Source organism: Ammodytes marinus, assembly GCF_949987685.1.
Source record: "Ammodytes marinus genome assembly, chromosome: 15".
NCBI lineage: Eukaryota > Metazoa > Chordata > Actinopteri > Uranoscopiformes > Ammodytidae > Ammodytes > Ammodytes marinus.
The window spans coordinates 12,635,668-12,647,827 of NC_137219.1; the positions used below are offsets into that span (position 1 = coordinate 12,635,668).

Consider the following 12,160-nt stretch of genomic DNA (forward strand, 5'->3'; position numbering starts at 1 on the left):
TTGTCTTAGACAGGAATGGTGAATTATGAATAGGAACACACGCAACTGAATGTGATAAACAGAGGTTATGTTACATTGTTGAGTTATTTCTGCTTTGATTGGTGAGTACATAAAGACACTCTCTCCACACGGTGGCATGAGAGCTCTGTCCTTATCTCATCTGGGAGTTTGTGGTGGAGCCACAAAAAGTGCAATAGTGACATGAGCATGCATATCTAGGATGGTCAGAATAATCAGTTAAAAACAACTAAAACCTACTATATAAGTTAAGTGTTAACGAGGCCATTTGATGTGAAGACCTTGTTCACTTCTTAAACTCAGTAGGCCTTTTACCAATCACAAACCCATACGTATTATATCCTGTTTTTTTTTTACCAGAGCCCTGTTAACCATTTTCTCTTGAAAGTATCTTTTTGAGCCAATTGCAATAAAAACTGTGTTGTTGTCATATCATTCGTGCCAATGTTAGGCACTCAATTTTCAGTTTTAGATCAAAGCAAACCTGTACCTTTATAAATGCATAAATACAATGCTGACTTGGAAAACTGGGTCTTCATATGCCTTTTTCATGGCAAAATTTTTACTTTTATTATTGCAGCAAATTCTGCAGACTCATTCCTGAGTCTTGGCACATGCTGCCTTTTAGTTTTAACGCTGAAAGCAGTATACTTTCTGAAACAAATGTTTGGTACTTGAATTATCTGTCCAAACTATGGACATTCTAGCCTGGCACCTTTCTTCATATGTCCATGCCTGGCACCGCCTGCCTACGTACTTCTGCTAAATTTTCACACTGCCCGCCTACATACTTCCGCTCAATTTAATTTCCCTTCAGTAGTCACTAGTCAGTCTGGGCCTGCGGTATATTCTAAGGTTTTCTCCGGCAGATTTTTGGCCGGTCCAATCAGCGAACAGCGGGAGTGGCCCAGAAGCCTGCGCATGATAGGTCACGACCAAATGTTATGCGAATGGTTGGCAGATCCAGAGTTGCACTGGGCAGATCCAATAGTTTTAAACTTCAACAGACACCCGCCTTCAATTGAGTGATTCCAGGCCTGTACAAATGAAATTAAGTACGATGGTCTGGTGGTAGGAACAGGCTAAGGACCTTCAGGGGCACATGCAATAAACGTATTGTATTACCGTTAACTTTATTGGTCTGCAGAGAATTAGACAAGGAAGATAAAGCTTATTAGCAAGGCTTTTACTAAGCTGAATGTATTTGTTTTATTTATATTCCGCTTGATGTATTTATCTGATTAGCTAATGTTTAAACTTGTATTCATTGTTTCCTAATCCGTGTGTTACGCATTTCCATTTGCTTTCTTTTTTGTTATTTCTTGTGTCATTGAAAATACAGTAGGCTATTTGTGCTTGTGCAAGTTGCACGTCTTTGCGAAACACTTCCTTGCAACACCCCTTGATATTATGTCCGTGAAACATTATCAGCTATACTGATTGAGAAAATGTGCCAATCTTAATTTATTGCTCAACCGCTGCAGAAGTCATTACTCATCATCTTCCAGCGGTCATCATCCAGCTGTTGATGCTGTGTAGCCTACCTGTGGGGATAGGTTAGGATTCAGTCACCTGTTTTTTTTATTATTATTTTCAGCTGTGGGCAGAACATTAACAAAAATTCAATGAGCTGTGATGAAGGTAGCACATCCAAAATTCATAGATCATTTTAATAGCACTGCAAGTAATACAAAATAAATAATTAGAAACCAGTTTGTAGGTTAATACATTCATGATGACAATTAGGTTACAAGTTACAAACTATTGCCCCATACGCTTGTATCGGTTGTATCAAACAAATAATCTGTTTTAGGCCTACAGTGACATAGGCCTACTCTTCTGTTCGTGAAGCAGATGAGGGTTAAATCTATGAGAAGAGTGACACGTTGTGGCGGAAAGTGGGATGTGTCTCACTCCCTCTAATCAGACACTGTTGAGACAAGGCAAGGCAAGTTTATTTCGATAGCACAAAGTGCTTTACAGGGGCATGAAATAGAAATAGCCTAGACATTAAAAAAATCGAATAAAAAATATGAATAATAGTAAAACATTTAAATAAATTAAAATTACAGGTTAAAAGCTTTAGGCCTATATACTATGGTTAAAAGGGAAACAGAAAAGTCTTCAGAGCTGAAAGTTGCAGCAGACATCACGTTTTCTAGGAGTTTGTTCCAGATATGCGGTGCATAACAACTGAAAGCTTGTTTAGTCCTAACTGCTGAGATAAACTAGGTACTGAAGGCGTATAAGAAGTGCAAGATTGTTAGTCTGTTAGTGTCCCACATATTAGCCTATCACAAAGGCCCACAGTGGGCTTTGCAGTCTCAGGTTATAATATGTGGTCACGTCAGGCAATTGATATTTTATCTAAAAAAATACTGACCATATTTGAAATTATATTTGTAGCCTATTCTTGTTCGTAGTATATTATTAGCTAATTATAAATACATTATTTCATTGTTATAGGCTAATTCCTTGTCCCCCCAGTTTAATTCATTTTAGCATAGGACTATTATATTTAAGTTGTGTTCTGGCTTTTATTACCTGTTTTGTAAGCCAACACTCGTATTCGTCAAATGCATAGACTGTATGTGTCCTGTTTTCGTGACCGTGCTCCCCGATAGTGCTCGTGATGGATGCTGTGGAAGACCTGCTGCTCGGCTGCTCCTCTGCAAAAAAATCATGTGTAAAATGCATACAAGGCAAGCCCGTGCGGGGCTGTCCAAGAAACCCCATCGACGAGACAAAACTCGAGGCGTGAACGTGGCAGCCATTTTACATCATCAAGAGTGAATGACTGAAGCCGGATCAGTGCCGGGAGTTTTACACTTTTTCTGTCTTTTAAATATCACATTTATCTTCCCAAGTAACCAACACCATACACGTTGGTGATCCAGCGGCAGGTAGGGCGAATACTACTGATTGATCACGTTATTGTTGCCAAATTGCTTGCTAAAAAGTGTGAATCGTGTGGAGCTGTTTCAAACAATGTGGAAACTGGTGGTTGGGAACGAGTTCTCCAGACCGGCTTTTTGAAAATGGACTCTTCCTGCAAGGCGGCACGTTGACAAACCACGCATCTTGCAGGCTTAAACTCTAGTTTTCAAGGCCTGGTTGAATGTAATTTATTTTTAAAGCAATACTTTGACCAGTGGTGAAGTCCGTGCCGACAAATGACGTTGTAACAATGGCCTCACTGAGATTCCGTTCGAATTAGCATGCTAGCTCGAGCTAGCCTATTTTGACAGATCATGGAATTGACATGCTCATTGTCATCGTGTGCTAACTGCAGCTAGCTGGCAAAAGCCACTTATCTGAGCAGGGATTTGCGATCCTGCGCTACTACTGTGCCAGCTGTCATGCTCCTTGCCCAACACAATACTAAATGCAGATGCATTCATATAAAATGCACACTAGCGCGTCATGTTATTGTCCCGACGAAGGTCCTCTGTTAGCTCGATTGCTATGCTATTAGCAGAGCAAACTAGCCCGTTAGCTACCTAGCCTCAACGTGTGCGAGTCAGCCCCCCTCCGCCAAATCTATCGTTTTCATCATAATCGAATACAAATAACTTATCCCCAGATATTTGTTAATATATCGGATAAAAAATACAGGTTGATTTGCACCAGAGGTGTATGTACTTTTAACGCTGCAGACGTGTTTTTAAACTAAGAGAAAGCACGTGTTTACCGATATGAGATTGATTAGAAGACAGTACACGATACAACTTGTACAATTTCTTAAGAGTTACATTGGTATAGTTAACGTTGGGCTAAACAGAAGATTTTAGTCCACGTTTGTCTGATTCGGCAACGTGAACAGAATCGCTTAATTGCAGCACTGCTCAAGTTCGTGTTTAATTTTCTGTCGATGAAAACACATGGGAAGTTAATGGCTGAGTTGGTCATTAATGATAATTGGAGTATTTCCCCAGTGTCACATTATGAGCTGTCAAAGTTTCAAGATACTAAACGATAAATGGTGCATACTTGCTCACCGGTCAGCCACCGGAAACCCGGGCTCACGCTCTAATGGAACACGTGTATCAGCTCTCTAGCCTGTGCTGAAGTCAGCAGTGAGAAGGTAAGCTAACATGTAATTTAGAGACCAACGCAGAACAGGCTTCTGCACCAGCAGCGACAAAGAGGGCTGTGATACTGGCGTTAGCAAGTGATCTTGGCTCCAATTTGCAAAAAACTTCTTAGCCCAGAATGGAAATAGTGCCACATCGACACAGACCCAGCAGTTTCACTAATTTTTACGAGATGTAATTTGATTGATATCCATGGGGAATCTGGTTTGTGCATGGTCTGTCTTGCACGCAATGTTGAAATATCTGCAAACTGCCTATATACAGGTTTATCTGGGCTTTCACCCCATTCAAGCTGAGAGCTGCAGGTGTTAAGTCAGGATAGTGAAAAGTCTCCAGACTATATAAAAGAGCACTTCACAATGACCACATAACAATGAGGACTTTTTTGCACATGACGAAATTCCCATTTTATCCATAATTCTTCCTCAATAATTTGAAATTAATTCTGTACCCAAGATCATAAATGGCCAATGGTTTTTGTTAATGATTTTCCTGACAGGTCTGAGACTTTGCACTCTCGTGAACACATGCCAAGTCTTGCCCTTGACCCAGGATTAATTTGGCTCATTGCATTTACACAGATTTCTGGAGACATGGCCACAGAACATATTAATGGAAATGGTCCAGAAGAACCAATGGACACCTCTGCTGCAGTTACCCATTCTGAGCACTTCCAGACTTTATTAGAAGCTGGTTTACCACAGAAAGTTGCTGAAAAACTAGATGAAATTTACATAGCAGGTAAGGCACAATGAATATACTTGCATATTCAAATATGCAATTTTCCATGTTAATCAATTTCTTGCATGTTTTGTCATTTTATCACCTTTTTGAATGTGGGAATTGGGATCCTGAAGCAACTTTTTGTGGTTTCCTACCAAAATGGGTACTGCAGTGCAACAAAATATAAAATTACACATTACCAGTGTGAAAATGTGTAAATGATTGAAGCATATGCACTCCCAACATTGCTGCATGATCACTGGTGTCAGGGCAAATCAATTGTCCTCTCCCTGGGAGTGTCTCAGTGAGCCTGTCCAGTCTCTACATTCATTTCAATGAAGTTTCTCTGCATCCTTTAAAATTATCGCAGATAGAGGAATAGGTGTAAGTATGATTTCAGTTACAGCTTGTGTATCTGTTGCTCTGGTTAGATCAATACATGCATACGGGATGAGCTATTTTAACATCATTTAGGTGTAATTTCTGCAATTGTTTGGTCAGTCAGAAGTGAACAAGAAAAAGTACTGGTCCGGTCCTTAGAGCCAGATGGGGTCGAGGCAGAAACAATGGCAGCAGCTGTCTGGTGTGTGGCGGCCTGGGACAGGTGATGGCCCCTCTATAGAGGAGAATGCAGACTGGCTCATTAGAAACTCCCAGCCGGAGTTTAGAGGGGCACTGGCATATCGAGTTGCACTGTCACATCTGTTGTGATTAGTTCTGCAAAAACGTGCTAGATGGAGAGTAAAGTGCATCCCAACTACTAAATACAGCTCTATTTGATTAGGCTGCTCCCGCCCCTCACTCCTAATTGTAGAAATCATTATTTATCCATTTAGAAATGTAAAAGAGATGATGATGTTAGTGATACTCTTTTGATTGTTTCAGTTGTATTTTTTTTTTAAATGTAAAAGTAGTAATCCTCATTTCTCTCTCTGCTGTCCCCCTCCTCCAGGTTTGGTGTCACACAGTGACTTAGATGATCGAGCGATCGAGGCTCTGAAAGAATTCAACGAGGAAGGTGCTCTGCAAGTCCTCTTGCAATTTAAGGACAGTGACCTCTCACATGTTCAGGTAAGCCTTTGTTTTGACTTTTAATTTCTGATGCCTTCACACAAAGTGCATGATTGTCCTCTGTGCAGTGTGATGAATATTGGCATTTCGTAGTTGAATAGATCGTTAAACTATAGCTTTTAGCGTGATCTTATCTACAAGACAGACTTGATGGCTTGTGTAACAACTTATTATTTTTGCTAGCAAGACAACTCTGTGTTGTTTTTTACATTAAAATGTAGTTGGTGAAGCTTGGACAGTAAAGCTATGTTCAAAGCATTTCCTGTTTGTGTCTGAATGATGATATCATTATTACCATGCTGGAGTGACTTGCGTTACTATGATGGTTTACCGCTAAGATCTGACTGGACACCAAATGTAAATTCAGCTTATTTTTTCAGGGCATTTTTTGTACTCCGGGTTACTTAGTCAAAAACCTCATTACACCTTCGGTGTGAATTATTCTATTTTCTCTGGACAGCTGCCTACAACAGACAACATTTTGATCAATAATGTTTACATTATTTAAAGAGAAAAATCAATTAATATTCGTTTCCCCTAAATTAATTTATTGTTTGTTGCTGTCCCAGCATGCAGATTATTTATTTGTTTTTTTGGTAGTGTAGAACCAAGAATAAGCAGTGGTCCTAATGTTGACGTGTTTGTTTAGTTTAATAGTACTTAATAATTCATCTTTTTTTGTTTCTTCCAGAACAAAAGTGCCTTTCTTTGTGGCGTGATGAAGACGTACCGACAGAGAGAGAAACAAGGGACCAAAGTGTCAGACACCAACAAAGGACCAGATGAAGCCAAAATCAAAGTGAGAACTATTCTTATATTGAAATTTTAATTTGTATGATTTATCGCATGCATAGTACAACATATGATACCTGATGCAATGTTTTCAAATGTTAACACATACTTAATGTTTTAAATCGTAGATGCAGAATAAAGACATATTCAAATAAGAGATTTTGTATATTTTCTGCTTTTATTTATTGGTCTTGAACTGTATCCTTTTTATCCCTCCATTTACTGATCAGGCTTTGCTGGAGAGAACTGGCTACACACTTGATGTGACAACCGGCCAAAGGAAGTATGGAGGTCCCCCACCAGAGTCTGCCCATTCGGGGACGCAGCCCACCATTGGTACAGAGGTACAAGACTCAGCTCTTATCACTTTTCACCATTATAGTTCACTAAGCATAAAGATAAGGAATGATGTACTGGCTGTTGTAAGTTTTGGTCCAAGTACATTAGGCTTTTATAGGGTGTCCAAATGATGAAACTTTTTCTTTTCAACTGTAGTAACCATGGTTACACTTGATAGTTAACCATGTTTACAATGATAGTTTACCGCTAAGAGCTGACTGGATAAACTTTTTACCTAAATGCAACCTTGTCTTTATCTTACATTTTAAATTAAAGAGTACTTTTTTTCCCTCTCAACCTGGTAGATATTCGTCGGAAAAATCCCCAGAGACCTTTTCGAGGATGAGCTGGTTCCGCTGTTTGAGAAAGCTGGCCCCATCTGGGACTTGCGCCTGATGATGGATCCTCTAAGTGGCCTGAACAGAGGCTACGCCTTTGTCACTTTCTGCACTAAAGAAGCTGCACAGCAAGCTGTCAAATTGGTACGCCCAGTCTACTGCAAGTATGAGCAGAAAGAGAGAGGGTCTGATGAAATTCTTAATCAAAATGCAGACAGTAGGAGTAAGATAACAAAGTAATGTAAGCTAATGTAGCCTACAATGTTCTCAGGATATTGTAAACATGTGGACTTATAAGAATTGTTAATATTTATTAGGATCTGAAATGGTAATTGTGAAGTCGCCAAAGCCTCCAGTATGTTGCTTGTGGTGCCTTTTTTAGTTTTTTTATTCTTCCATTTTCCTCCGTCCTTCTGCAGTGCAATAACAATGAAATACGGCCGGGGAAACACATCGGTGTGTGCATCTCTGTGGCCAATAATAGGCTGTTTGTTGGCTCAATCCCCAAGAGTAAAACAAAAGAGCAGATTGTTGAAGAATTTGCAAAAGTCACAGGTAAGTCAGTACCATCCTCTGAAGTATCACTCTACAGCTGCAATTTTTGCTAGCAAGACAACTCTGGGTTGTTTTTTAAATTTAAATGTAGTTGTTGAAGCTTGGACAGTAAAGCTATGTTCAAAGCATTTCCTGTTTGTGTCCGAATGATGATATCATTATTACCATGCTGGAGTGACTTGCGTTACTATGATGGTTTACCGCTAAGATCTGACTGGACACCAAATGTAAATTCAGCTTATTTTTTCAGGGAATTTCTTGCACTCCGGGTTACTTAGTCAAAAACCTCATTACTCTTTTGCTGTGAATTATTTTATTTCCTCTGGACAGCTGCTTACAACTGAGAACATTTTGATCAATAATGTTAACATTAATTTATTTATTTTTTATTTAAATAATCTTTTTTCCCCTAAATTAATTTTATTGTTTGTTGCTGTCACAACAGGCAGATTATTTATTAGTTTTTTGGTAGGTCATTGATATAACGGTGATTTCTCTTCAATACATTCAATTAACCTCCTTCTGCCTTTCCTCCACCTCTCCCCATTTTCTGGTCTCCACAGAGGGTCTAAATGATGTCATATTGTACCACCAGCCGGACGACAAGAAGAAAAATCGGGGCTTTTGCTTCCTCGAGTATGAAGACCACAAAACCGCAGCTCAGGCCCGCCGCCGGCTCATGAGCGGCAAGGTGAAGGTGTGGGGCAACGTGGTCACCGTGGAGTGGGCTGATCCCATCGAGGACCCAGACCCAGAGGTCATGGCCAAGGTATGCTGTTGGGTATATGTGTGACCAAAATGAGTTTTCTTAATGACTCTTCAATTGCATCTGTTCACCTTTGCTACAAAAAAGCTGAACCTTGTGATTCCATGAACAGGTCAAGGTGCTGTTCGTGAGGAACTTGGCGGCCACTGTCACGGAGGAGTCCCTTGAAAAGGCCTTTAGTCAGTTTGGCAAGCTGGAGCGAGTAAAGAAACTGAAAGACTATGCCTTCATCCACTTTGAGGAAAGAGATGGGGCTGTGAAGGTATGCAAGGAAGAATAAAAAAATGTTTCACTGGACAGACTTGGAGGACCTTTTTGAAAGTTAACTTAAGTTTTGTAACTGCAATGAAAACATAATTTACTTAACAATTTTACAGGCTTTGGCTGATCTCAATGGCAAAGACCTTGAAGGAGAGCACATCGAAATAGTCTTCGCCAAGCCCCCTGACCAGAAAAGGAAGGAGCGCAAAGCCCAGAGGCAAGCCGCCAAGACACAAATGTAAGGGAACAATGCAACTCAGACCTTTTGAACTCTTAGAAATGCAGTTATCAAATTAGATGTTTTTAAATATATGAAGCGGGACACCATGTTCATGTTGAGTCTGTATCATCTTTTAGGTATGATGAATACTATTATTATGGGCCACCCCACATGCCACCACCCACAAGAGGCCGCAGCCGCGGCGGCAGGGGAGGTTATTCCTACCCTCCTGACTATTATGGCTATGAAGACTATTACGATTACTATGGCTACGACTACCACAACTACCGGGGCGGCTACGAGGACCCGTACTATGGCTACGATGAGTTCCAGGGGTCTGGGAGAGGACGAGGAGGGAGGGGAGCAGTCCGCGGCGGTGCCACTCAGACCAGGGGCCGTGGAGGTGCCGTCACACCGAGGGGCCGACTGACCTTCTCCTCCCAGCGAGGAGGCCCTGGAACAAGCAGCAGAGGTAACCCACGTTATTCTGTGTGGCGCTGTTAGATCAAAATGGGTGAAATCAAACTAGTCACACTGTGGTGGCTAATAAAGCCTGATTTTGCTGTTCCAGATAATTTCTGCTCACTAGTGAAAAAGAACGTGCAGCGTGGCTCAGGTTTTTTTGGGTCAGTATTTGTTTTTTTCCTGTGAAATATCAAAAACTTTTAAGCAGCACTAGGTTAAGTCTTGGCATTTGGGATATGGGTCAGTGGGTCGGTTATAAAAGCACACAGCTCACAGAAATGAATTGGATGGAATATAATATACTTGGGGTATATTAGATAAGAAAATAAAAAGCAGCTGTAGTTACAGGAGTTGAAAGTTGATGATGACCTATTTGTCTTGAAATAATGTTGGTAATAATTATAAGGCTGCACCCAAAAGTCACACCTGCTTATTGGCCTCATAACTAATCCCTAACAGGTGTCCTCTTTCAGAGCAGTCACTCGGCTAGATAAAGGTCATTCACAACATAACATATTATAAAGAAAGCCAGATGAGTCCCATTCTGGGGACAAAACACTGTCTTCAGTGTAAAGCTTGTGGAATGTCATGAATTTGTCAGTATGCTCATAAGTGGTGAGCGTGTGCAACATAGGTTTTTTCTTCCTCTCCAAATTCTGAACTAAATTTATCTTTCCTCTCATTGGCCCAGCAGGGAAACGGGGCCGAGGGCGGTCCTGACCTGTCACAGTGGATACTGACTTGATGTGTGGGGTTACACCGTAAGCTGCAATGGATGTTAAAAGAAAAAAAGAGCCCGACAAAAAGGTCCAATGATATTCCAGCCTTACAGAAGAAGCATCTCCCCCTCCCCCATGTTTTTTTTTCTTTTTTTTTCTCCAACTGCCACCTTTTTTAAAAAGATGACCAGAGGATTCTAAATACTCGCCACAGCCTCTTTGCCCCAAGCCCCTGTACCGAGCCCTGATATACAGGGCTCTATGTATTGCCCTTACAATCTACCCCTTCCCTGTCCCTGAACATGCCATTTTTTAAATAATTATTGAAGAATTTGCACTTTTTAAGTTTTTAGGTTTGAAGTGGCTCAAAGGAGCTTGATGCTATTGTATATTTTTGTGCTAATTGCAATTTTTATTGTCGGAATATCCATGTCCAATCTTAATCGTTTGATCTGGATGTTTGACAGAGAACATTTGCAGGTTTTTAGGGTGTACCCACCTGGCATGGATAAGTCAGGCATTCCAGGAAAGTGGTTCTTTTCAGAACTTGTCTTTAAAGGGTTGGTTGACTACCTCAGTACAGAGGACTAAACTACCCGGCCTGTACTGTAAATAGGGAAACTATATTGATGAAAGCAGGGCTTGTTTTCATACAAAATATGCACAAGAGCTGTACTTTATGTAATATAGTCATTTAAGCTGCAGCTCTGACACTGCAAACAGTCAAACTGGGCATGCAAAACAATCTCATATGATGAGTCTGAACAAGCCCTGCTTTTATCCTATTTTGAACTGAATTAGCTGCCTTGCTTCTTCAGAGTATGTAGTTACTGGTTGTATAGTTTTCGGAAAATGTTACTTTTGTAAAGGCTTCAACATCACAGGCACCCAACTGCCTTTGATTAAAAAAAAAATGAAAAACAAAAATAAAGCCCTGCAGTGTCCCTTTTGTGCCACTGCAATATTCCAGTGGGTTTGTTTTTATATTGATAGGTCAGAATAATGTCAAACAACCTAATCCAATCCATCATATAAAATCATGTTAATCTTGGATGATCCCTTCCCAGCTCCTAAAACGGCAACTAGGTAGACGATCTTTCAAGTTAATCTTGATAGATGACTAAAATGCCATATTTCCCAGCCAGTGAGCATGTGTGCCTGATGTTAGCTGTCATGATTTGGTGAGGGATCATAGGCACCCAGTGGTAGAAGGGATACTGCAGTGAATGATTTCTATTTCCGGGTATAGCAAAAGAAAACTGCTCTTCAATCCCAGTTTTCTATACAGTTAACTCCCTCAATAAAATCATCATAACCACCTTTTGAAAAAAAGATGTTAGCAGTTTTAAACTATTGTTGGTGGCCAACAACGTTTTTTGCATTCCTGCAAATAAATTGTTTTATACTGTAAAATGGAGGTGAGTGTAACTTATTTTTGTAATAAAGTTTTTGATTTCTATCTGTGTCTTACTCTTTGGATAAAATCTTAATGAGATGCAAATTGGCTGGTGTTTCATTGTTTTTTTTTAACAGGTCAGTCTTTGAAACTTCTCATTTTGAATTGGAGTTTTAGTTGTTTTATTTTCTGTGTTGTGAAGACATTTTCACACCCGTAGTTAATAGGCTGGTAAGGATGCGTGTGAATGATTAATAAGATGTTTTTTTAAGTGATAGTAAAACCAAAAAAGACAAGGAGTGTGAATTTTTATTTTTTACAAAGTCCTATAAAAGAACATCTTTGAGAGATTTACAGAAATAAATACTAGGCCCTATATCGGGGATACTTATACGGAAAACCT

At 40.0% G+C, this 12,160-nt stretch overlaps 1 protein-coding gene across 4 annotated transcripts; it reads left to right on the forward strand.

The window, feature by feature from the left end:
• Positions 1–2,792: 2,792 nt before the first annotated feature.
• Positions 2,793–11,820, forward strand: LOC307262085 (heterogeneous nuclear ribonucleoprotein Q-like). Of its 4 annotated transcripts, none has more exons than XM_080042832.1 (13): positions 2,793–2,921; positions 4,694–4,853; positions 5,788–5,906; positions 6,598–6,705; positions 6,929–7,042; positions 7,343–7,519; positions 7,795–7,930; positions 8,494–8,699; positions 8,809–8,958; positions 9,074–9,195; positions 9,315–9,649; positions 9,749–9,803; positions 10,334–11,820. In XM_080042832.1, exons 2-13 carry the CDS (start codon positions 4,706–4,708, stop codon positions 10,380–10,382), a joined length of 1,719 nt encoding a protein of 572 aa, XP_079898958.1. In that variant the 5' UTR covers positions 2,793–2,921; positions 4,694–4,705; the 3' UTR covers positions 10,383–11,820. The 4 variants fall into 4 exon arrangements, with proteins under 4 accessions (XP_079898958.1, XP_079898959.1, XP_079898960.1 ...); XM_080042833.1 differs by having other exon boundaries at positions 10,337–11,820; XM_080042834.1 differs by lacking the exon at positions 9,749–9,803.
• Positions 11,821–12,160: the final 340 nt, after the last annotated feature.

Excerpts from the sequence above, each read along its gene's own strand:
- LOC307262085 (XM_080042832.1), top strand. The coding sequence starts at position 4,706 with ATGGCCACAGAACATATTAATGGAAATGGTCCAGAAGAACCAATGGAC. Across the intron at positions 6,706-6,928 it reads CAGATGAAGCCAAAATCAAA|GCTTTGCTGGAGAGAACTGG; the intron begins GTGAGAACTATT and ends TTTACTGATCAG. Across the intron at positions 7,931-8,493 it reads AGAATTTGCAAAAGTCACAG|AGGGTCTAAATGATGTCATA; the intron begins GTAAGTCAGTAC and ends TGGTCTCCACAG.